The sequence below is a fragment of the Giraffa tippelskirchi genome, chromosome 6, assembly GCF_054371585.1.
Source record: "Giraffa tippelskirchi isolate mGirTip1 chromosome 6, T2T-mGirTip1v1.2.pri, whole genome shotgun sequence".
Taxonomy (NCBI): domain Eukaryota; kingdom Metazoa; phylum Chordata; class Mammalia; order Artiodactyla; family Giraffidae; genus Giraffa; species Giraffa tippelskirchi.
In genome coordinates, this window is record NC_137280.1 from 97920638 (window position 1) to 97944789 (window position 24152).

General features: G+C 37.3%; 1 protein-coding gene and 1 long non-coding RNA gene across 6 annotated transcripts; both read left to right on the forward strand.

Moving 5' to 3' along the window:
- Positions 1-13535: 13535 nt before the first annotated feature.
- On the forward strand, positions 13536-19040 carry LOC145510046 (protein tyrosine phosphatase type IVA 1-like). Of its 5 annotated transcripts, XM_081500124.1 has the most exons (3): positions 16719-17284; positions 17357-17587; positions 17645-19040. In XM_081500124.1, exons 1-3 carry the CDS (start codon positions 17252-17254, stop codon positions 17771-17773), a joined length of 393 nt encoding a protein of 130 aa, XP_081356250.1. In that variant the 5' UTR covers positions 16719-17251; the 3' UTR covers positions 17774-19040. The 5 variants fall into 5 exon arrangements, with proteins under 5 accessions (XP_081356246.1, XP_081356249.1, XP_081356245.1 ...); XM_081500120.1 differs by having other exon boundaries at positions 13536-17587; XM_081500123.1 differs by having other exon boundaries at positions 13536-17356; positions 17450-19040.
- Positions 16768-16902, forward strand: LOC145510049 (uncharacterized). The gene has a single exon (XR_014056647.1). It is a non-coding gene; the product is annotated as an uncharacterized LOC145510049 (long non-coding RNA).
- Positions 19041-24152: the final 5112 nt, after the last annotated feature.

Sequence of the window (24152 nt, forward strand, 5' to 3'; positions counted from 1 at the left end):
GTTGGTTTCTGCCATACATCAACATGAATCAGTTATAGGTGTATATATATATCCTCTCCCTCTTGAACCTCCCGCCTCTCTTCCCCCTATCCCACCCTTCTAGGTTGTCTCAGACCCCTAGTTTGAGTTCCATGAGTCCTACAGCAAATTCCCACTGGCTATCTATTTTACATATGGTATTGAATATGTTTCCATTCTACTCTCTCCATTTGTCCCATCCTCTTCTCCCTGCCTTCCCATGTCCATAAGTCTGTTCTCTGTCTCCATTTTTGCCCTGCAAATAGATTCCTCAGTACCATGTTTCTAAATTCCATTTATGTGTGTTAATATACAGTACTCATTTTTCTCTTTCTGACTTACTTCACTTTGTATAATAGGCTCTAGGTTCATCCACCTCATTAGCACTGACTCAAATGCATTCCTTCTTATGGCTGAGTAATATTTCATTGTATATATGTGCCATGGCTTCTTTATCCATTCATCTGTCAATGGCCATCTAGTTTGCTTCCATCTCCTAGCTATTGTAAATAGTGCTGCAATGAACACTGGGGTACATATGTCTTTCAGTTATGGTTTTCTAAGGGTATATGCCCAGTAGTGGGATTGTTGAGTCATATAGTAGTTTTATTCCTAGTTTTTTAAGGAATCGCTATACTGTCTTCCATAGTGGCTTTATCAATTTACATTTCCACCAACAGTGCAAGAGATTCCCTTTTCTCTACATCCTCTCCAGCATTTATTATTTGTAGATTTTTTTGACGATGGCCCTTCTAACTGGTGTGAGGTGGTATCTCATTGTAGTTTTGATTTGCATTTCTCTAATAATGAGTGATGTTGAGCATCTTTTCATGTATTTATTAGCCATCTGTATGTCTTCTTTAGAGAAATGTCTGTTTAGGTCTTTTGCCCACTTTTTGATTGGGTTGTTTGTTTTTCTGGTATTGAGTTGCATGAACTACTTGTATATTTTGGAAATTAATCCTTTGTCAGTTGTTTCATTTGCTATTATTTTCTCCCATTCTGAGCGTTGTCTTTTCACCTTGTTTATAGTTTCCTTTGCTGTGCAAAAGCTTGTAAGTTTAATTAGGTCCTGCTTGTTTATTTTTGTTTTTATTTCCATTCTAGGATGTGGGCCATAGAGGATCTTGCTGTGATATATGTCATAAAGTAGTCTACCTGTGTTTTCCTCTAAGAGTTTTATAGTTTCTGGTCTTACATTTAGGTCTTTAATCCATTTTGAGTTCATCTTTGTGTATGGAAGTGACCTAATTTCATTCTTTTACACACAACTGTCCAGTTTTCCTAGCATCACTTATTGAAGAAACTATCTTTGCCCCATTGCATATTCTTGCCTCTTGCCTCCTTTGTCAAAAATAAGGTGTCAGTAGGTGCGTGGGTTATTGTATCTGACATCTTTTGCAGATACATTTTCCTAGTCTGTGGCTTGTCTTCATTCTCTTGACAGTATTTGTACAGAAGAAATTTTTAATTTTAATGAAGTTCAGTTTATTCATTTTTTTTTATGGCTCATGCCTCTGCATGACTCTGGTGTTGCATGTAAAAAGTCATCACCAAACCTAAAGTCATATGTTTTCTCCTCTTATCTTCTATAAGTTTTATAAATTTATATTTTACATTCAGGTCTGTGATCCATATGTGTGTGTGTGTGTGTCTGTGTGTGTGTCACTTGCAGATGTCCAGTTCCAGCATTGTTCATTGAAAAGATTTTCTTTGCTCCATTGAATTCCCTTTGCTCCTCTGCCAAAGATCAGTTAACTATATTTACATGTCTGTTTATGGGCTTTCTGTTTTGTTCCACTGATCTCTTTTATTCTTTTGCTAGTACCACATTGTCTTAATTATTGTAGCCTTACAGTAAGTCCTGATGTTGGGTAGTGTCAGTCTTCCCACTTTGTTCTTCTCCTTCAATATTCTGGATCTTTTGCCTCTCCATATAAACTTTATGATCAGTCGGAAAAATAACCTGTTGGATTTTGATTGGGATTGCTTGAATCTATAGATCAAGTTAGGAAGAACTGACATCTCGACAATATTGAGTCTTCCTATCCATAAACGTGGACTTTTTGTTGTTCAGTTGCCAAGTTGTGTCTGACTCTGTGACCCCATGGATTGCAGCACCCCAGGCTTCCCTGTCCTTCACCATCTCCTAGAGTTTGCTCAAGTTCATGATCATTGAATCAGCGATGCCATCCAACCATCTCATCCTCTGTTGCTCTCTTCTCCTGCCTTCTGTCTTTCCCAGCATCAGAGTCTTTTCCAATGAGTCAGCTCTTCAAATCAGGTGGCCAAAGTATTGGCACTTCAGCATCAGTCCTTCCAATGAATATTCAGGGTTGATTCCCTTTAAGATTGACTGGTTTGTTCACCTTGCTTATAGTTTCCTTTGTTGTGCAAAAGCTTTTAATTTTAATTAGGTCCCATTTGTTTATTTTTGCTTTTATTTCCAATATTCTGGGAGGTGGGTCATGGAGGATCCTGCTGTGATTTATGTCAGAGAGTGTTTTGCCTATGTTTTCCTCTAGGAGTTTTATAGTTTCTGGTCTTACGTTTAGATCTTTAATCCATTTTGAGTTTATTTTTGTGTACGGTGTTAGGAAGTGTTCTAGTTTCATTCTTTTACAAGTGGTTGACCAGTTTTCCCAGCACCACTTGTTAAAGAGATTGTCTTTTCTCCATTGTATATTCTTGCCTCCTTTGTCGAAGATAAGGTGTCCATATGTGCGTGGGTTTATCTCTGGGCTTTCTATTTTGTTCCATTGATCTATATTTCTATCTTTGTGCCAGTACCATACTGTCTTGATGACTGTGGCTTTGTAGTAGAGCCTGAAGTCAGGCAGGTTGATTCCTCCAGTTCCATTCTTCTTCCTCAAGATTGCTTTGGCTATTCGAGGTTTCTTATATTTCCATACAAATTGTGAGATGATTTGTTCTAGTTCTGTGAAAAATACCATTGGTAGCTTGATAGGGATTGCATTGAATCTATAGATTGCTTTGGGTAGTATACTCATTTTCACTATATTAATTCTTCCAATCCATGAACACGGTATATTTCTCCATCTGTTTGTGTCCTCTTTGATTTCTTTCATCAGTGTTTTATAGTTTTCTATATATAAGTCTTTTGTTTCTTTAGGTAGATATATTCCTAAGTATTTTATTCTTTTTGTTGCAATGGTGAATGGTATTGTTTCCTTAATTTCTCTGTTTTCTCATTATTGGAGTATAGGAATGCAAGGGATGACAGCCTTCAGAATGGGAGAAAATAATAGCAAACGAAGCAACAGACAAACAATTAATCTCAAAAATATACAAGCAACTTCTGCAGCTGAATTCCAGAAAAATAAACGACCCAATCAAAAAATGGGCCAAAGAACTGAACAGACATTTCTCCAAAGAAGACATACAGATGGCTAACAAACACATGAAAAGATGCTCAACATCACTCATTATTAGAGAAATGCAAATCAAAACCACAATGAGGTATCATTTCACACCAAAAGTCTACAAGCAATAAATGCTGGAGAGGGTGTGGAGAAAAGGGAACCCTCTTACACTGTTGGTGGGAATGCAAACTAGTACAGCCGCTATGGAGAACAGTGTGGAGATTCCTTAAAAAACTGGAAATAGAACTGCCATATGACCCAGCAATCCCACTGCTGGGCATATACACCGAGGAAACCAGAATTGAAAGAGACGCGTGTACCCCAATGTTCATCGCAGCACTGTTTACAATAGCCAGGACATGGAAGCAACCTAGATGTCCATCAGCAGACGAATGGATAAGGAAGCTGTGGTACATATACACAATGGAATATTACTCAGCCATTAAAAAAATACATTTGAATCGGTTCTACTGAGATGGATGAAACTGGAGCCCATTATACAGAGTGAAGTAAGCCAGAAAGAAAAACACCAATACAGTATACTAATGCATATATATGGAATTTGAAAGATGGCAACGATAACCCTATATGCGAGACAGAATAAGAGACACAGATGCATAGAACAATTTTATGGACTCTGAGGGAGAAGGTGAGGGTGGGACGTTCTGGGAGAATAGCATTGAAACATGTATATTATCATATGTGAAACAGAACACCATTCCATGTTCGATGCATGAGACAAGGGCTCAGGGCCGGGGCAATGGGATGACCCAGAGGGATGGGATGGGGAGGGAGGTGGGTGGGGGGTCCAGGAAGGGGAACACATGTAAACCCATGGCTGATTCATGTCAATGTATGGCAAAAACTATTACAATATTGTAAAGTAATTAGCCCCCAACTAAAATAAATAAATTTATAAAAAAAAAAAAAAAAAGATTGACTGGTTTTATCTCCTTTCTGTCCAAGGGACTCTTAAGAGTCTTCTCCAGCACCACAGTTTGAAAGCATCATTTCTTTGGCACTCAGCCTTCTTTATGGTCTAGCTCTCACATCTGTATATGACTACTGGAAAGACCATAGCCTTGACTGTACAGATCTTAGTTGGCAAAGTGATATCTTTGCTTTTTAACACACTGTCTAGGTTTGTCAAAGCTTTCCTGCCAAGAAGCAATCATCATCTAATTTCATGGCTGCAGTCACCATCTGCAGTGATTTTTAGAGCCCAAGAAGAGGAAATCTGTCACTGCTTCCACCTTTTCCCCTTCTATTTGCCATGAAGTGATGGAACCAGATGCCATGATCTTAGTTTTTTTAATACTGAGTTTTAAGCCGTCTTTTTCACTCTTCTCCGTTACCCTCATCAGGAGGCTCTTTAGTTCCTCTTTGCTTTCTGCCATTAGAGTGCTATCTCTCCATTTATTTAGTTCTTTCATTTCTTTCATCAGAATTTCGTAGTTTCCCTCATATAGATCTCGTACATATTTTGTTAATTATACATAAGTAGTTCATTTTGAGGGAACTAATGTGAAAGTATTTCAAATTTTACTTGTTCATTGTTGGTGATCGACTTTCGTGTATTAAACTTGTATCATGCAAGCCTGCTATAATCACTTATTTGTTTCAGGAATTCCTGTTGATTCTTTTGAATTTTATACTTAGATGATCATGTCATTGACAAAGTTTTCTTTCTTTATTCCTAATCTATTTTCTTTTTTATTTCCTTTTTTTGTCTTATTACTTTAGCTAGGACTTCTAGTATGATGTTGAAAAGCAGTGGTAAGTGGAGGTATCCTTGCCTTGTTTCTGATCTTTGTGAGAAAGCTTAATTTCTCACCATGATGTATGATGTTAAGTGTAGGTTTTTTTAGACATTTTGTTTTTTATCAAGGGAAGCTCCCTTCTATTCTTAGTTTACTGAGAGTTTTTATCATGAATTGGTGATGGATTTTGTAAAATGCTTTTTCTGTATATATTACTATGATCATGTGGTTTTTCTTCTTTAGCCTGTTGATGTGATGAATTATATTAATTGATTTTTTAAATATTGAACCAGCCTGTCATATCTGGGATAAATCCCACTTGGTGGTACTGTATAATTCTTTGCATACATTTTTAATTTAGTTTGCTAATATTTTGTTGAGAATTTTTGCATCTATGTTTATGACAGATATTGATCTGTACTTTTCTTGTAATATTTTTGTCTGTTTTTTTTTGTTATGGTAATGCTGGCCTCAGAGGTTGAGTTAGGAAGTATTCTACATCCATATTCTGAAAGTTATTGAAGAGAATTTCTATATTTCTTCCTTAAATGTTTGGCCAAATTTACCAGTGAACCCATCTGGGTCTGGTGTTTTCTGTTTTGGAAGGTTATTAATATTATTCAATTTCTTTGATAGATATAGGCCTATTCAGATTGCTTGTTTCTTCTTGTATGAATTTAGGCAAATTGTGTCTTTTAAAGAATTGGTTTATTTCATCTAGGTTATCAAATTGTTGGCCATAGAGTTGTTCCTATTGTTCCTTCATTGTCCTTTTAGTGTCCGTAGAATCTATAGTGATGTCTGTCTTTAATTTCTGTTATTAGTAATTTGAGTTGTCTCTTTTTCCTTGGTTTGCCTGACTAGAGGCTTGTTAGTTTTATTGATCTTTTCAAAGAAACAACTTTTTATTTTATTGATTTTTCTCTATTGATTTCCTGTTTTCAATTTCATAGATTTCTGTTCTAATTCTTAATATTTCTTTTCTTTTGCTTACTTTGGATTTAATCTGCTCTTTTTCTAGTTTCCTAAGTTAAAAGCTTGGATGATTGATTTTAGATCTTTCCCTTCTTTTCTAATGTATATTTTCAATGCTATAAATATACTAAGCATTGCTTTCACTACATCCTACAAAATTTGACATTATGTTTTAATTTTTATTTCAAAACATTCTCTTGAGGTTTCTTCTTTAACCCATATATTATTAAGATGTATTTTGTTTAGTCTCCATATTTTGGGGGAGTTTTCCAGCTTTCTTTCTGTTACTGACTTTTAATTTGATTGTAGTTTAAGAAGAGTAGGCATTGTATGATTTCTATTCTTCTAAATTTGTTAAGGTATTTTATGGCCTGAAATGGTGGTCTATCTTGGTGAACTTCCTCTGTGAGCTTGAGAAGAACATACATTCTGCTGTTGTTGGATAAAGTAGTATATAGATGTTTTTATATATGATGGTGCTTTTATATGTCCTTACTGAAGTGTTACTTGCTGAATGTTTCTGTTTCTGATAGATGGGTGTTGAAGACTCCTAGTTATAATACTGGATTCATCTATTTCTCTTTGTAGTTCTAACAGTTTTCACCCCATTCACTTTGATACTCTGTTGTTAGAGGCATACACATTAAAGATTGATATGTCTTCTTAGAGAATTGACCCCTTCATCATTATGTAATGCCTCTTTTTATCCCTGATAACTTTCTGTTTTTCTGAAGTCTGCTCTGAAATTAATATATTATTACTATTAATAAAGCCATTCCTTTCTTTTGGTTAGTGTTGTCATAGTACATTTTTCTCCATCAATATACTTTTATTCTATATATATCTTTATATTTAAAATGGATTTATAGTTAGGCCTTGTTTCTTGACCTACTCTGAAATATTTGGTGCATTTAGGGCATTGATGTTCAAAGTGATTATTGATATGCATGTGAAGTGAAAGTCACTCAGTCGTGTCCGACTCTTTGCGACCCCATGGACTATAGAGTCCATGGAATTCTCCAGGCCAGAATACTGGAGTGGGTAGCCTTTCCCTTCTCCAGGGGATCTTCCTAACCCAGGGATCAAACCCAGGTCTCTGGCATAGTGGGCAGATTCTTTACCAGCTGAGCTACAAGGGAAGCCCAATTATTGATATAGTTGGATTAATTGTTGTTGAATTATAGTTGAATTAATCTATCATAATTGTTACTGTTTTCTAGTTTTTGCCCTTGCTTTTTGTTGCTATTTTTGCCTTTCATTTTTTTCCTGCCTTTTGTGGTTTTTAATTAATTAATCATTTCAGGTGGTTCAATCTTCTCTCCTTTATTAGTACATTAGTTATACTTTTAAAATTTTTTAGTGGTTGTCCTAGAGTTGGCAGTATATATTTACAGTTACTCCAAGTTCACTTCAAATAACACTATGCCACTTCCTGGGGAGTGTGATAGCAAATAACAAAATAATCCTGATTCCTCTCTTCCATCTCTTGTTTCACTGTTGTCATTCATTTCACATATATATAAGCCTGTATGCTTATGTATGTATACCATTATCTATCAGTATCCATCAATACAGGGGATTGGTTCTAGGACCCTCTCTAGATACCAAAATTCACAGATGCTGAAGTCCCTTACAGTCAGCCCTCTGTATTCATGGATGCAGCACTCATGGATATGGAATGTGTATATGTATGTGTTTATTTATATATAACCACATATAATCAAATACATTGTTGTTATTATTTTGAAGAAATTGTTATCAGATCAATTATGAGTAAGAAAAATAAATGTTTTTATTTTACCTTCACTTATTCCTTCTCTGATGCTGTCTTTCTTTATGTAGATCTGAGTTTTATCATTTTCCTTCTCACTAAAGATTTCTTTTATCATTTCTTACAAGTTCAGTCTACTAGCAATAGATTGCCTTAGTTTTCACTTGAGAAAGTTTTAATTTATCCTTCAATTCTGAAGGATAATTTTGCAAGGTACAGAATTTAGGTTGGTGGGGTTTTTTTCTTGTAGCGTTTAAAATATTTCACTTTACTCTTTGCTTGCTTGCCTGATTTCTGAAGAGAAAGAGGTGTAATTCTTATCTTTATTCTTTTATAGGTAAGGCACCTTCCCCCATGCCCAGCTTCTTTTGGAGTTTTTTCTCTTCTTTTATTGAAGTATAGTTGATTTGGGGCTTCCCAGATGGCTCAATGGTTAAGAATACACTTGCCAATGCAGGAGATGTGGGCTTAATCCTTGGGTCAGGAAGATTCCCTGGAGGAGGAAATAGCAACCCATTCCAGTATTCTTGCCTGGGAAATCCCATGGACAGAGGAGCCTGGTGGGCTACAGTCCATGGGGTTGTGAAAGAGTTGGACACAACTTAGTGACTAAACAACAACAGTAGTTAATTTACAGTGTTGTATTAATTACTTCTATTCAGCAAAGTGATTTAGTTATACATATATGTATATATTTTCATGTTCTTTTCCATTATGGTTTATCAGGTATATTGAATATAGTTCCCTGTGCTATACACAGTAGGACCTTGTTGTTTATCCATTCTATATATACCAGTTTGCGTCTGCTCATCCCTAACTCCCAGTCCATCCCTCTCCCACCCTCACCCTTGGCAACCATGAGTGTGTTCTCTATGTCTGTGATTCTGTTTCTGTTTCATAGATAGGTTCATTTGTGTGTGCTCCCCATGACTGGGTCCCCTAGATTTTTTAGTCTCTCAGATTTGACCATAGTGAGCCTCCAGCAACTCATCAGTTGTATTTTAGATCCCACATATAAGTGAGATCATATGGTATTTGTCTTTCTGACTTCACTTAGTATGATCATCTCTAGTTGCATCCATGTTGCTGCAAATAGCATTATTTCATTCTTTCTTTTATCGCTGAGTTGTATTCCATTGTATATATGTACCAAAACTTTATCCATTCATCTGTCAGTGGGCATTTACATTGTTTTCCTGTCTTGGTTATTGTGAATAGTGGTTTTAATCTTTGACTTTCTGTATTTTGAAAATGATATATCTAGGGTATTTGGAGAGAGGAGTTCGGGGTGGGGTATTTATCTTGCTCTGTGTACTCTAAGCTTCCTGGAATTATGGTTTGGTGTCTGACATGAATTTAGGAGAACTTTTCCTTCATTATTGTTTCAAATATTTCTTCTGTTCCTTCTTTTCTTCTTCTGAAATTTTGATTATACATATGCTTCACCTTTCTTGGATATTTTGTACTTTTTTTCTCTCTTTTATTCTCTTCGCTTTTTTCAGTTTTGGTGGTTGCCACTGAGCTATCCTCAAGTTCAGAGATTTTTTTCCTCAGCTGCGTCCAGTCTACTAATAAGCAAAACAAAGGCATTTTTTGTATTGTTTTGTATCTCTAGCATTTTTGGGGTTCATTCATAGAATTTCCAGTTCTTTGCTTACACTGCCCATCCATTCTTGCATCTTGTCTATCCATTAAAGCCTTTAGCATCTTAATCATAATTGTTTTAAAGTCCTGATCTGATAATCACAACATCCCTGCCATATCTGAGTCCAGTTCTCTTGCTGTCTCTTCTGTGTTTTTTGCCTTTAGTATGTCTTATAATTTTTTTCCCGATAGCCAGACATGATGTACTGTGTAAAAAGAACTGCTGTAAATATGCCTTTAGTAATGTGATGGTAAGTTGTGTGTGTATGGGGGTGGGTAGTTTTCTATAGTTCTAGGAGTAGTGCCTCTTAGTCTTTTAGTGAACCTGTCCCTCTGGAACTTCACATGTGCCTGTCAGTCCTCTCACCCTTCAGTGGGACAGAATGCCTAGAGCCAGCTGGAGATGGGAATTTCTCTTAGGCCAGTTAGGCTGTGATAAAACTCCAGCAGATTAGGCTTTGATGTTATGGAAAAACCCAAATGAGTTTTGGCTAACCCAGTAACTTTGAATAGGTATTCCATTCACATGGCTCAAAAGTCAAAATGAAATATATGAAAAAATTAAGTGAACTGCCTCAAACACCCCCACAAATTTTGTTGTTGTTGTTCAGTTGCTCAGTTGTGTTTGACTCTTCGCAACCCCATGGACTGCAGCATGCCAGGCTTCCCTGTCCCTCACCATCTCCTGGAGTTTGCCCAAATTCATGTCCATTGAATTGGTGATGCCATCCAACCATCTCATCCTCTGTTGCCCTCTTCTCCTTCTGCCTTCAATCTTACCCAGGATCAGGGTCTTTTCCAGTGAGTTGGCTCTTTGAATCAGGTGGCCAAAGTATTGGAGCTTCAGCATCAGTCCTTCCAATGAGTATTCAAGGTTGATTTCCTTTAAGATTGGTTTGATCTCCTTGCTGTCCAAGGGACTCTCAAGAGTCTTCACCAGCACCACAGTTCAAAGCATCAATTCCTCAGCACTCTGCCTTCTTTATGGTCCAGCTCTCATATGCGTATATGACTGCTGGAAAGACTACAGCCTTGACTATACAGACCTTTGTCGGCAAAGTGATGTCTGCTTTTTAACACACTGTCTAGGTTTGTCAAAGTTTTCCTGCCAAGAAGCAGTCATCTTCTAATTTCATGGCTGCAGTCACCATATGCAGTGATTTTGGAGCCCAAGAAGAGGAAATCTGTCACTGCTTCCACCTTTTCCCCTTCTATTTGCTATGAAGTGATGGAACCAGATGCCGTGATCTTAGTTTTTTTTAATATTGAGTTTTAAGCCGGCTTTTTCATTCTCCTCCTTTACCCTCATCAAGAGGTTCTTTAGTTCCTCTTTGCTTTCTGCCATTAGAGTGGTATCATCCACATATCTAAGGTTGTTGATACTTCTCCCAGCAATCTTGATTTCAGCTTGTAACTCATCCAGGCTGGCATTTCATATGATATGGTCAGTGTACAAGTTAAATAAACAGGGTGACAATAAACAGCCTTATTTAAATAAGTAATAGGTACTTATTTACTTATTACAATAAGGAGACTTATTGTACTCCTTTCTCAATCTTGAACCAGTCAGTTGTTCCATAGTGACATGTGGGTCCATGTTCTTGACCCACATACAGGTTTCTCAGGAGACAGACAGGATGGCCTGGTATTACCATCTCTTTAAGAGTTTTCCACAGTTTGTTATGATCCACAAAGTCAAAGGCTTTGGCGTAGTCAATGCAACAGAGGTAGATGTTTTTCTGGAATTCCCTTGCTTTCTTCATGATCCATTGAATGTTGACAATTTGATCTCTGGTTCCTCTGCCTTTTTTAAATCCAGCTCTACATCTGGATGTTCTTGGTTCATGTAATGCTGAAGCCTAGCTTGAAGGATTTTAAGCATAACCTTACTATCATGGGAGAGGAGTGCAACAGTCCAGTGGTTTGGACATTCTTTAGTACTGTCCCTCTTGGAAATTGGGATAAGGATTGACCTTCTCCGGGGCTTCTCTGGTGGCTCAGCTGGTAAAGAATCTGCCTGCAAAGCAGGAGACCCTGGTTTGATTCCTGGGTCAGGAAGATCCCCTGGAGAAGGGAATAGCTACCCATTCCAGTATTCTGGCCTGGAGAATTCCATGGACCGTATAGTCCATGGAGTCACAAAGAGTTGGACATGACTGAGCAACTTTCACTTTGACCTTTTCCAGTCCTGTGGCCACCGCTGGATTTTCCAAATTTGCTGACATATTGAGTGGAGCACTTTAATAGCATCATCATTTAGGATTTTAAATAGCTCTGCTGGAATTCCATCACCTTCACTAGCTTTATTGGCACCAGTACCTCCTAAGGCCCCACAAATAACTAGTTTTTATTAGTTTTTTGGTGTATTCTGAGTTTACATAAATACAAGCAACTGTTAATATATGGCTTTATTTTTGTCTTGTTCATACACAAGAGGTAGCATCATATATAACTTCTGCACCTTGCTTTTTCTCACTTTTTATAAGAATATATTTCTATATTCAAACTTAGATTAGGATATTTTTAAATGTTTTGTAATTCTATTATCTCTCTTCTTTCTTATTGGAACTACAAGTTTTTGACAATATACCTCTTGGACTGGTACTCTAATTTTATCTTTCTCTTATTTTTTTATTCAAAATTTTTCTCTCCTCTAGGGTATTTCCATAACATTATCTTCTATGCCAAGGTTGTTATACTCTTCTCTGAATATGTATATGTCTAATAGTACCAAGTTCTTATTTTCATTGATGACTATCTTTTCTTAGCAGTCTGAAATGTTTACTGATAATTGTATTTTTTTTAAAGTTTCCTTCTCCATACGTAGTCTCTATTTCCTCCATGTTTTTTCTTTTAAATGTGTTCTGATTTTTTTCTTTCATGTTATGGAATTTCCTGATCATATTTAATAAGAGTGGAGGACTAAGAGCAGATTTAAAGCCTTCAGAGTGTATGTGTGTGTATGTGTATGTGTGCTGGTGGTGGCAGTGTTCACTAGAGGGCTGTTGTTTTGTTTCAATGGGGGCCCTTCCATACCAGCTTCTTAAGGTCATTTTGTGGGAGGTGGGGCAGCTTCCCCAGGAAAATTCACCATGTCTCCACCTTGGCTGACAGCATTTTGGCAGCCAAAGGTGGGTAGAGGGCTGCACCTGGGGGTCCCAGTTCAGTCACTCAGTTCTGTCCGACTCTTTGCGATCCCATGAACTGTAGCACGTCAGGCTTCCCTGTCCATCACCAACTGCTGGAGCTTGCTCAAACTCATGTCCATTGAGTCGGTGATGCCATCCAACTGTTTCATCCTCTGTCATCCCCTTCTCCTCCCACCTTCAATCTTGCCCAGCATCAGGGTCTTTTTAAATGAGTCAGTTCTTCACATCAGGTGGCCAAAGTTTTGGAGTTTCAGCTTCAGCATTGGTCCTCTCAATGAATATTCAGGATTGATTTCCTTTAGGATTGACTGGTTGGATCTCCTTGCAGTCCAAGGGACTCTTAAGAATCTTCTCCAAAACCACAGTTCAAAAGCATCAATTCTTCAGTGCTCAGCTTTCTTTAGAATCCAACTCTCACATCCATACATGACTACTGGAAAAACCATAGCTTTGACTAGATGGACCTTTGTTGGCAAAGTAATGTCTCTGCTTTTTAATATGCTGTCTAGGTTGGCCATAGCTTTCCTTCCAAGGAGCAAGCGTCTTTTAATTTCATGGCTGCCGTCACCATCTGCAGTGACTGTGGAGCCCAAGTTAATAGTGTGTCACTGTTTCCACTGATTCCCCATCTATTTGCCATGAAGTGATGGGACTGGATGCCATGATCTTAGTTTTCTGGATGTTGAGTTTTAAGCTAAACTTAAAACTTTGTTTAAAGCTTTAAAGTTTAAAGTTTAAGGTTCCAGCATCTGTTAAGGGGGTCCCAGCATCTGTTAATTTTTCACTTAATGCCCTGATTTCAGCAGAGCTAGGCCACACTCAACTGTGCCTAATGTTTCTTGGTTTAGATACCCTCTCCAGAGAAAAAATTCTTCCATCTTCTGCTGGAGTGGCATCACTTAACTTTGAGAAGTGGAAATGGGAATTTAACTGCTTTTTTAGCCACGTTTCGACTTATTTTCACCACTCCCTGTCCAGAGGTGCTTGATCTTATGTCTGTTTCTGAGCATCTGAGGAATCCATACATCAGAGTAGGTCTCATCTTCTCTGTGGTTGGTTTAGAGTTCAGTATTTTGGGGTCAGCCAAGTAGTGTGTCTGCTTCAGTTTGGTTTATACCCTTCAAAATGCTGTTGTTGTTACTTTCTCCCATATTCATGGGTTTAAACCTTTTAAAAATTCAGTTACTCTCATCTTACTGGATTATCAGGTGGGAGTTTTAGGTGTTCATTCCACAGTTTATATTTGGAATATATGTTTTTAAGATAGAGAATTTAGTAAGGACACAAGCAATGAGTAGGAAACACTAACCCTGCACCTTTTTGACCTGTCAACACCTCAGTATCTATTAGCAGTCCTTTTTCGGTGCACATTTATATTTTGTTACAAAAATGGGATTGTGTTCTATATAATTTTTGCATTCTTTTTTTCACCCAAAATATATGAAGAGCATTCTCCAATATCAGTATTCTGTATTTTAGAAAATACACAAAATACTGTGTAAAGTGCAGATATGCAAAGAAAGAAAAAGCCCCCATAATCTCGGCATCCAGCATCACTGTAGTACCTTGGTACTTGTCATTCTAGAAGGTGTATGTGTGTATGATGAGTACCTCACTCCTAAACTAAAAATGAAATCTTTGCCTTTGTAAATATTCAGCCTAGTGTGGAAGACATGTTTTAAGCATATAATTCACACAACAATGTATATGCATGTCATATTGTATAGAATAATCATAGTGCAAATATAACAAAAATTAACATTGGTTTACCATTATCAAGAAACTACAGACCTTATTCTAATTTCAACAATGTTCTCTAATGTTCTTTTCCTGTTCCGAGATTTAACCCAGGAGCCTGCATTGCATTTAGTATTAGTTCTTAGTCTTCTGCAGTCTGTAACAGGTCTTTAGTTTTTCTTATCTTTCATAACCTTGACAGTTTTCAGTATTGATCAGTTATTCTGTCAAATGTTCCTCAATACTACTCTTGATGTTTTCTCAAAACTGAAATAAAGTTATACATTTCTGGCAAGAATATCACAGAAATGAAATTGTGTCCTTCTTAAGTACATGTCATGGAGTTCATAATGCCGGTATATCTTATTATGGTGGTGTTGACCTTGATCACTTGGTTAAACTGGTTTCTACCAAGTTTTTCCACTATAAAGTTACTTTCTCTTCTTAGTTAATAAATATATTGAGATAGTTTGAGACTGTAAAAATTATTTTTCTTCAAATTTGTGTCCACTAATATTAGCACCCATCAGTCGCTGGGTTGTTGTCGTTCAGTTGCTCAGTTGTGTCTGGCTCTTTGCGACCTCCATGGACTGCAGCGTGCCAGGCTTCCTTGTCCTTGACTACCTCCCGGAGTTTGCTCAAACTCATATCCATTGAATCAGTGATGTCATCCAGCCATCTCATCCGCTGTCATCCCCTTCTCCTCCTGCCTTCAGTCTTTCCCAGCATCAGGGTCTTTTCCAGTGAGTCAAGATCTTGTTTGAAATGATTTTTACTGTGGTATTTGCCTAATGGTGGTTTTTCTATTCCCTCTTTTCTTCTGCATCTGTCATTTGTAATTCTGCTATAAAGAAGAGCTGTCCCTTGTTCCTCTTTTCATTTATCTAGTTAAATACTTTATATCAGTATGACCTCATGACTTCAGTTCTTTTGGATATGGATCCTGAAGTGAAATTGCTGGATCATATGATAATTCTATTTTTAATTTTGGGGAACGGTTGTAGTGGCTACATCATTTTACAGTTGTACAAGTACTGCCCAAGCATTTCAGTTTCCCACATTTTCATCAATACATTTTCTATTTTTTTGATAGCCATCCTAATGGATGTGAAGTGATACCTCATTGTAGCTTTGCATTTCTCTAAAGATTACTGATGTTGGATATCTTTTTATGTGCTTATTGGCCGTTTTTATATTCTGTGGGTTGTTATAGAAGCATCCTACTCTTGGTACTTATTTCTATCTTAACTGATTTGGGTTGCTGTTAAAAATAATAACATAGACCATAATACCATAATGTTAATGTATTTTTAACATTAGTGAGTGACTTAAACAAGAACAGCTTATTTCTCAAAATTGTGGAGGCTAGGATGTCCAAGGACAGGGAATTGGCAGATTTGGTATGTGGTGAGGGCCAGCTTTCTGGTTCATAAGTGGCCATCCTCTTGCCATGTCCTCATATGGTGGAAGGGGCAAGGGAAACACTCTAGGATATTTTATATAAGGGCACTAATCTGATTCACTAGGGGTCCACCCTCATGACCTAATAATCTCCCAAATATACCACCTCCAAATACCATCATATTGGTGATTAAGTTTCAACATATGAATTCTGAGGGATACAAACATTCAGTGTGTAGTAGGAAGGTTAGGTCTCTGATTTGAGATCAGTTTTTTCTTTTTAAATGTAAGCATTTACAGCTATAAATTTACCTCTAAGCACTGTTTTCACTGTATCCCATAAATTTGGGTGTTGTGTTTTCATTTTCATTCATCTCAAAATCTTTTGCCTTTTCCCTTGCAATTTCTTCTTTGATCTATTAATTATTTAATAGTGTGTCTTTTAATTTCCACATATTTTGACTTTCCCAAATGTCTTTATGATGATTTCTAATCTCCACTGTGGTAGGAGAACATATTTTTTACAATCCCAATCTTTTCCAATTTATTGAGACCTGTTTTATGACATAACATATGATGTATTCTGGGGAATGTTCTATATCACTTGAGAAGAATGTGTATCTTGCTTTTGTAGCATGGAGTATTCTATAGGTGACTGTTAGGTTTAGTTTGTTTATTGTGTTGTTCAAGTCTTCTATTTCCTTGTTGATCTTCCATTTCTATCCATTATTGAAAGTGGGTTGCATTGGCTGCCTGGGCTGCGGGCGGCGGGGCTGCGGGCGGCGAGGCTGCGTGCTCTTCCCCGGGCCGCTCACTGCAGGACCGACTCCGGTGCCGCCGCCGCCGCCCGCGAAGCCGCCGCCGCCGTCGCCGCCGCACGACGCCCGCCGCCGCCCCTGCCCCGCCGCCGCCGCCTCGGGACCGGCTGTATGGTTAGGCCACAATCTTCAATGAGTAGACATATTCCTCGGTTCTGTGGTGTTCTCGGTCACACATTTATGGAGTTTCTGAAGGGCAGTGGAGATTACTGCCAGGTACAGCACGACCTCTATGCAGACAAGTGAACTGCAGAAATTCATTACTGCTCAACCAAGAAGCCCCCCATAAGACTGGTTAACCTGGACACAGAAGTGTTGAATTGAAATCCACGGAGCATTTTTTTTACAAGAGTTCTGATCTGGATGGGGTAAACCTCAGTGCACTTCCTTTCTATTGCCTCAGTATTACTAGATTGAAGAATTGCTGCTTCTTGTTAAGAGGTTCATTCATTCATTACTCCCAACTTCATACTTAAAAGCACTGAGAATTTCAAGTGGAATATATTGAAGTTGATTGCGTTTCTTTGCATCATTTCTGTATTCAATTTTTTAAATTCTTTCATATCCCTATTGAGTGTTTTTTAACTAAATTAACATGGCTCGAATGAACCGCCCAGCTCCTGTGGAAGTTACATACAGGAACATGAGATTTCTTATTACACACAACCCAACTAATGCAACCTTAAGCAAATTTATAGAGGAACTTAAGAAGTATGGAGTTACCACAATCGTAAGAGTATGTGAAGCAACTTATGACACTACCCTTGTGGAGAAAGAAGGCATCCATGTTCTTGATTGGCCTTTTGATGATGGCGCACCACCATCTAACCAGATTGTTGATGATTGGTTAAGTCTTGTGAAAATTAAGTTTCGTGAAGATCCTGGTTGTTGTATTGCTGTTCATTGTGTTGCAGGCCTTGGCAGAGCTCCAGTGCTTGTTGCCCTAGCATTAATTGGAGGTGGAATGAAATATGAAGATGCAGTACAGTTCATAAGACAAAAACGGCGAGGAGCTTTTAACAGCAAGCAACTTTTGTATTTGGAGAAGTATCGTCCTAAAATGCGGCTGCGCTTCAAAGACTCCAATGGGCATAGAAACAACTGTTGTGTTCAATAAAACCAGGGTGCATGATGCCATTGTTGGGAAGTGGAACCTGAGACAGGATGGAATTTGTCGTACATAGCAGATAGCCCAGTTGACTTGGTGAATAAGTCCGATGAAGCTTCCATAGGAGTGTTGAAAAGCAGTTTTACCATGCCACAGGCCTGGCAGAATTGCAGTCTCTGTTCAGGTTATGATCAACCTATTTGGATACTAGTAAAGAATTCTTGCTGTTCAGCATTTAATATGTGCTTATAATTTGTACCAATTGACCTTTCCTGAAATCATGCAGTATTGAGTCATGTCTTTAAATCTGTTTCCATGCCGGAATCTTACCAATATGTAAGAATTTAGAAAGACTAGGTGCCAAAATACCCAGCACAATACTTGTATATTTTTAGTATCATATAGAACAAATCCCAGGAACTATGAACACTCTGGACCTTATGTGGTTTATTCCTTGCATCATTTCAAACATAGAAAGTAGGGCCTATGAGGTTTGTTTGCTCACAATATGTTTACATCTCCCACACTCACACCAGTATACATCAGATTTGCTCCCTTTTTAATTAACCAAGTCTTAACAGTGATTATTTAATATCTTTCTATAAATTTCATTTTATGTTGTAGAAGGCTTCCATTTTGAAAATCTACATTGTACAGAAGCACATGTCTTTAATGTCTCCAGACAAAAGCCTTACAGTTCATTTTAATGTTTGCACTTTGGGGTGCAACTTACAGGGAGGGCCTGAAAAAAGAATGGGAGGGGGCTATTAAGTATTTTTAGTAAAATGTTGCCTTTGTCTTGTGCAGAACATGTAGAATATGCACTTTAATTTAGTAAATATTTTTTTAAAAGGTAGAAATACTTTGTTACTGTAACTAAAACAATTCTTAATCAAAATTTCTGAAATTCTTGTAATTTTTTTTCATACTTACCTGAAGTTGTTTACCGACTTAGTTTTGTTTGAAGTGTGATTCCCAGCCTCTCTCGCAAAAAAAAGTGGGTTTCTGCTAATGAATTGAGCAGACATTTAATATTTTATATACCTTTTGAGCTGTGTAACTTAATATTTGGATACTTGACAATTTGTTTTATTATGTAATTGATAAAATGGTGATGTGTATTAACATTAGCTCAACCACATATTTATACTGTCCGGGAACAAGTGGTTATAGTTCTGTGGGAGAAATAATTTGTCGGTGTTCACCAGCTTGTAAAAATCTAGTGCAAGAGCTTAAACATTAAATAAATGATGATATGCATTAAAAAAAAAAGAAAGTGGGTTAATGAAGGCTCCAACTATTACTGTTGAAATAGTCTACTTCTTACTTTAATTTTTTCAGTTTTTATTCATACATTTTACATTCATGTATCTATTGTTACCTGCATATATACCTGTTTATAATTGCTGTGTCTTCCTGATGGGTTAGGGCTTCCCTGGTGGCTCAGATGGTGAAGAATCTGCCTGCAATGCAGGAGACGCAGATTTGATCCCTGGGTCAGTAAGATCCCCTGGAGAAGGGAATGGCTACCCACTCCAGTATTATTGCCTGGTGAATTCCATGGACCAGAGGAGTCTGGAGGGCTGCAGTCCATGGGGTTGCCAAGAGTCAGACATGACTGAGTGACTAACACTTTACCTTTTCCTGATGGATTTACTTTTCATCATTATAGAATGCCCCTCTCTGTCTTTAGTAATAATTTTTATGTTAAAATTTATTTTTCCTGAAACTTCCCTGGCAGTCCAGTCAATGGTTACGAATTTGTTTTCATGTGAGTTTGATCTTTGGTTGGGGAGCTAGGATCTCATATGCTTCACAGCCAAGAAACTAAAATATGGGAGAGAAGCAATGTTGTGGCACAATCAATGAAGACTTCAAAAATGGTTTACATAAGAAATATTTTTTAAAAATATATTTTTTTCTTTTGAGTACTATTTGTGTGGAATTTCTTTTTCCATCTTGTATTTTCAACCTATTTATATAAAACATCTTAAACATGTCTCTTATAGACAGCATATAGTTAACTTATTTTTTAAAAAATCTTTCTGCTAACCTTTGCTTTCTGATTGGAGTCTTTAGTCCATTTAGTGTAATGACTGATAATATATGATTTATGTCTTTCATTTTGATATTTGTTTTGTGTCTGTCTCATGCTTTTATTGTTTTTCTTAGTCTTCCTTAACTGTTTTCTTTTGTGTTAGGTAGATAAATTCAAGTACACTAAAGTTCTTTTTTTTCTTCTGCTATAGGTTTTTTGAATTATTTTCTTAGTGGCTGCCTGGGGGTTACAAATTAGCATTTAGTTTAGATGAATACCAACTTAATTTCTATTTCAATAGCTTCTGTATAGCTCAGTCCTTCCTCTTTTCCCCATACAATTATTGTCATATAAATTATATCTTTATACAGTATAAGTCCATCAACACAGTGTCCTAAATTTATTCTTTTAGTTTTTAAAATCAGATAGGAAAACTGAATTATAAACCAAAGTACCTTTATACTTTAATATTACCTGTGTATTTACTTTTACTGAAGCTATTTTTTCATGTGGATTTAAGTCTAGTTTTACTTCATTTCAGCCTGAAGGATTCTTTTAGTATTGCAGGGCCAAGTCTGATGGAGACAAATGATCTTAGTTTTTGTTTATCTAAAAATGTCTTATTTCCTCATGTTTTTGAAGGATAGTTTTACTGGATATAGAATTCTTGGTTACAGTCTTTTTCATTCAGCCATTTTAGTATGTCATCCCAGTATGACTTTTGGTTTCCACTGTTCCAAGAAGTCAACTGTTAATTTTACTGAGGCTTCTTCACTGCTTTCTCTTCTCTTTCCAAGATTCTGTCTTTTGTTTTTAGACACTGGCTATGATGCATCTAAGCGTAGATCTCTTGAGGATTTTTTTTTTTTGAGGTATAATTGACATATAACATTGTATTATTTTCAGGTGTACAACATAATGATTCAAAAGCAGTGTATTTTGCAAAATGATTATTACCACAGTAAGTCTAGTTAAAATCTGTCACCATATATAGTTACAGGTTTTTTTTCCTTATGACAAGAACCTTTAAGGTCTAGTCTCTTAATAACTTTCAAATATGCAATACAGTATTATTAAGTGTAGTGGCTATGCTGTATCTTACATCCTCATGACTTACTTTACAACTGGAACTTTTTATCTTAGAATCTCCTTCACCCATTTCACACACACCCCCATCCTCTACCTTTGTCAACCTGAAATCAGATCTTTTTATCTATGAATTCATTGTTTTGTTTTTGTTTTTAAATAAACTCCTATATTTTATTAAAAAAAAATTTTTTTTGGCTGTGCTGGTTCTTGTGATATGTGGACTTCTCTAGTTGTGGCACTCAAGTCTCCAGAGTGTGTGGGCTCAGTAGTTTGAAGGGTGCTCTCCTGTTGTGGTATGTGGGCTTGGTTGGCCCACAGCATGTGGGATCTTAGTTCCTGATCAGGATTGAACCCATATCCCCTGCATTGGAAGGCAGATTCTTAACCACTGGGCAGCCAGCAAAGTGCCTGTTTTCATATTTTAAGATTTCGTATGTAAGTGAGATCTGTATTTGTCTCTGACTTATTTCACTTAGCATGATGCCCTCAAGATCCATCCATGCAGTAGCAAGATTTCCATCTTTTTTATGGCTGAATTACACACACACACACACACACACACACACGCACGCACATTTTCTTTATCTGTTGATGGAGATTTAGGTTTCCCTGTCTTTATTATAAATAATGCTACAGTGAACAGTGTGGGTATGTATACCTTTTCAAGTTAGTGTTTTTGTTTTCTTCAGATAAATACCTAGGAGTGGAATTGCTGGATCGCACAGTAGTCCTATTTTTAATTTTTAAAGGAACCGCCATACTGTTTTCCAGTGGCTGCACCAGTTTACATTCCCACCAACAGTGCCTGCTTTCATTTTGATATTTGACTCCCCTTTCAAGGGCTCCCCTTTCTCTATATCCTTGCCAACATTTGTTTTTTCTTGTCTTTTTAATAAGTCATTCTAACAGGTATCAGTGATATCTCATTGTGTTTTTGATTTGCATTTCCCTGTTGGTTAATGAAGGGCTTCCCTGGTGGCTGTTAGGAACCTTTTCATGATCCTATTGGCCATCCGTTCTTTGGAAAAATGTCTTTTTAGATTATCTGTCCATTTTTAAAATTAGATTGTTTTACTGCTATTAAGTCTTATGTATTCTTTATATATTTTGGATATTAACCCCTGGTCAGATACATGATTTGCAAATACTTTCTCACATTTACTAGGCTGCCTTCTCATTGTGTTGATGGTTTCCTTTGCTGTGCAGAAGGCTTTTAGTTTGCTGTAGCCCCACTTACTGATTTTTACTTTTGTTGCTTTCACTTTTGGTGTCAAATCCAAAAAATCCAAATTGCCAAGACTGATGTCAAAGAACTTACTGCCTATGTTTTCTTCTAGGAGTTTTTGGTTTCAGGTCTTATATTTAAGTCTTTAATCCATTTTGGGGTAATTTTTCTGTATGGTGTAAGATAGTCCAGCTTCACTTTTCTGAATGTTGCTGTACAGTTTTCCCAGTACCATTTATTGAAGAGACTGTCCTTTCCCTATTTTATATGTTTGGCGCTTCTGTCATAAATTAACTGACCATATATGTGTGGATTTGTTTCTGGGCTGTCTATTGTGTCCCATTGATTGATGCGTCTTTTTTGGGTTTTTTTGCTGTGCCATGTGGCATGTGGGATCCTAGTTACCCCACCAGAGATCAAACCCATGTCTCTTGCATTGGAAGTGTATAGTCTTAGCCACTGGACCACTGGGAAAGTCCCTTGATATGTCCGTTTCTATCAATACCATACTGCTATTTTGATTACTATAGCTTTGTAATGCATTTTGAGATTAGGGGGAACATGATGCTTCCAGCCTTGTTCTTTCTAAAGACTGCTCTGACAATTAAGAGTTTTTCATGGTTCCATACAAATTTTAGGATTGTTAGTTCTTTTGCTATGAAAAATGACATTGGAATCTTGATAGGGAATACATTGAATCTGCAGGTTGCTTTGGGTAGTATTTTAACAATATTAATTCTTCCACTTCGTGAACATGGAATACTGTTGCATTTACTTGTATCAGCTTCACTTTTGTTTTGCCAGTGTCTTACAGTTTTCATTGTAAAGATCTTACATCTCCTTGGTTAAATTTATTCCTGGGCATTTTATTCCTTTTTATTGCAATTGTAAATTGGATTGTTTTAATTTCTCTGATAGTTCCTATTCAGTCCATGGAATTCTCCAGGCCAGAGTACTGGAGTGGGTAGCCTTTCTCTTCTCCAGGGGATCTTCCCAACCCAGGGATCGAACCCACGTCTCTCGCATTGCAAGTGGATTCTTTACCATCTGAGTCACAAGGGGAGTCCAAGAATACTGGAGTGAGTAGCCTGTCCCTTCTCCAGTAGATCTTCCTGACCTAGGAATTGAACTGGGGTCTTCTGCATTACAGGCGGATAGCTATCAGGGAAACCCTAGTTCCTTATTAGTATATTAGAATGGCACAGATTTTTGTTTACTGCTTTTGTATCCTGCACTTTACTGATTTATTAGCTCTACGTTTTTTTTAAACAGTGTTTAGTGCCGGAGAAGGCAATGGCACCCCACTCCAGTACTCCTGCCTGGAAAATCCCATGGATGGAGGAGCCTGGTAGGCTGTGGTCCATGGGGTCGCTAGGAGTCAGACATGACTGAGCGACTTCACTTTCACTTTTCACTTTCATGCATTGGAGAAGGAAATGGCAACCCACTCCAGTATTCTTGCCTGGAGAATCCCAGGGACCGGGGAGCCTGCTGGGCTACCGTCTATGGGGTCGCACAGAGTCAGACATGACTGAAGCGACTTAGCAGCAGCAGTGTTTTCTATTATTATATGATCTGCAGATAGTGACAGTTTTACTTTTTCCTATTAGATTTGGACTTCCAATACTATGTTGAAAAAAATCAGCAAGAGTGGTTACCCTTGTTTTGTGCCCCATCTTAGAGGAAAAGCTTTTAGCTTTTCCCTGTTACGATGTTAGCTATTGGGTCTTTGAGTTTATTCTACTTGGAATTTGTTCAGTTTCTTGGACATGATGATTAATGATTATCATAAAAGTTCAGAACTTTTTGGCCACCAGTTCTTCCAGTGTTCTTTCTGCCCCTTTCTCTTTGCTCCTTCTGGGATTCCTGTTAAGCTTGGTGGGCTTGCTATGTTAGTATGCTTGACAGTGTATCATAGGTCTCGAACTTTCTGTTCATTTTTCTTCATTCTTTTTCTGTTGTTCAAACTAGATAATCTCAGTTGAACTCTTTTAAAGTTCACTGATTGTTCTATCAGTTTAAATCTGCCATTTAGC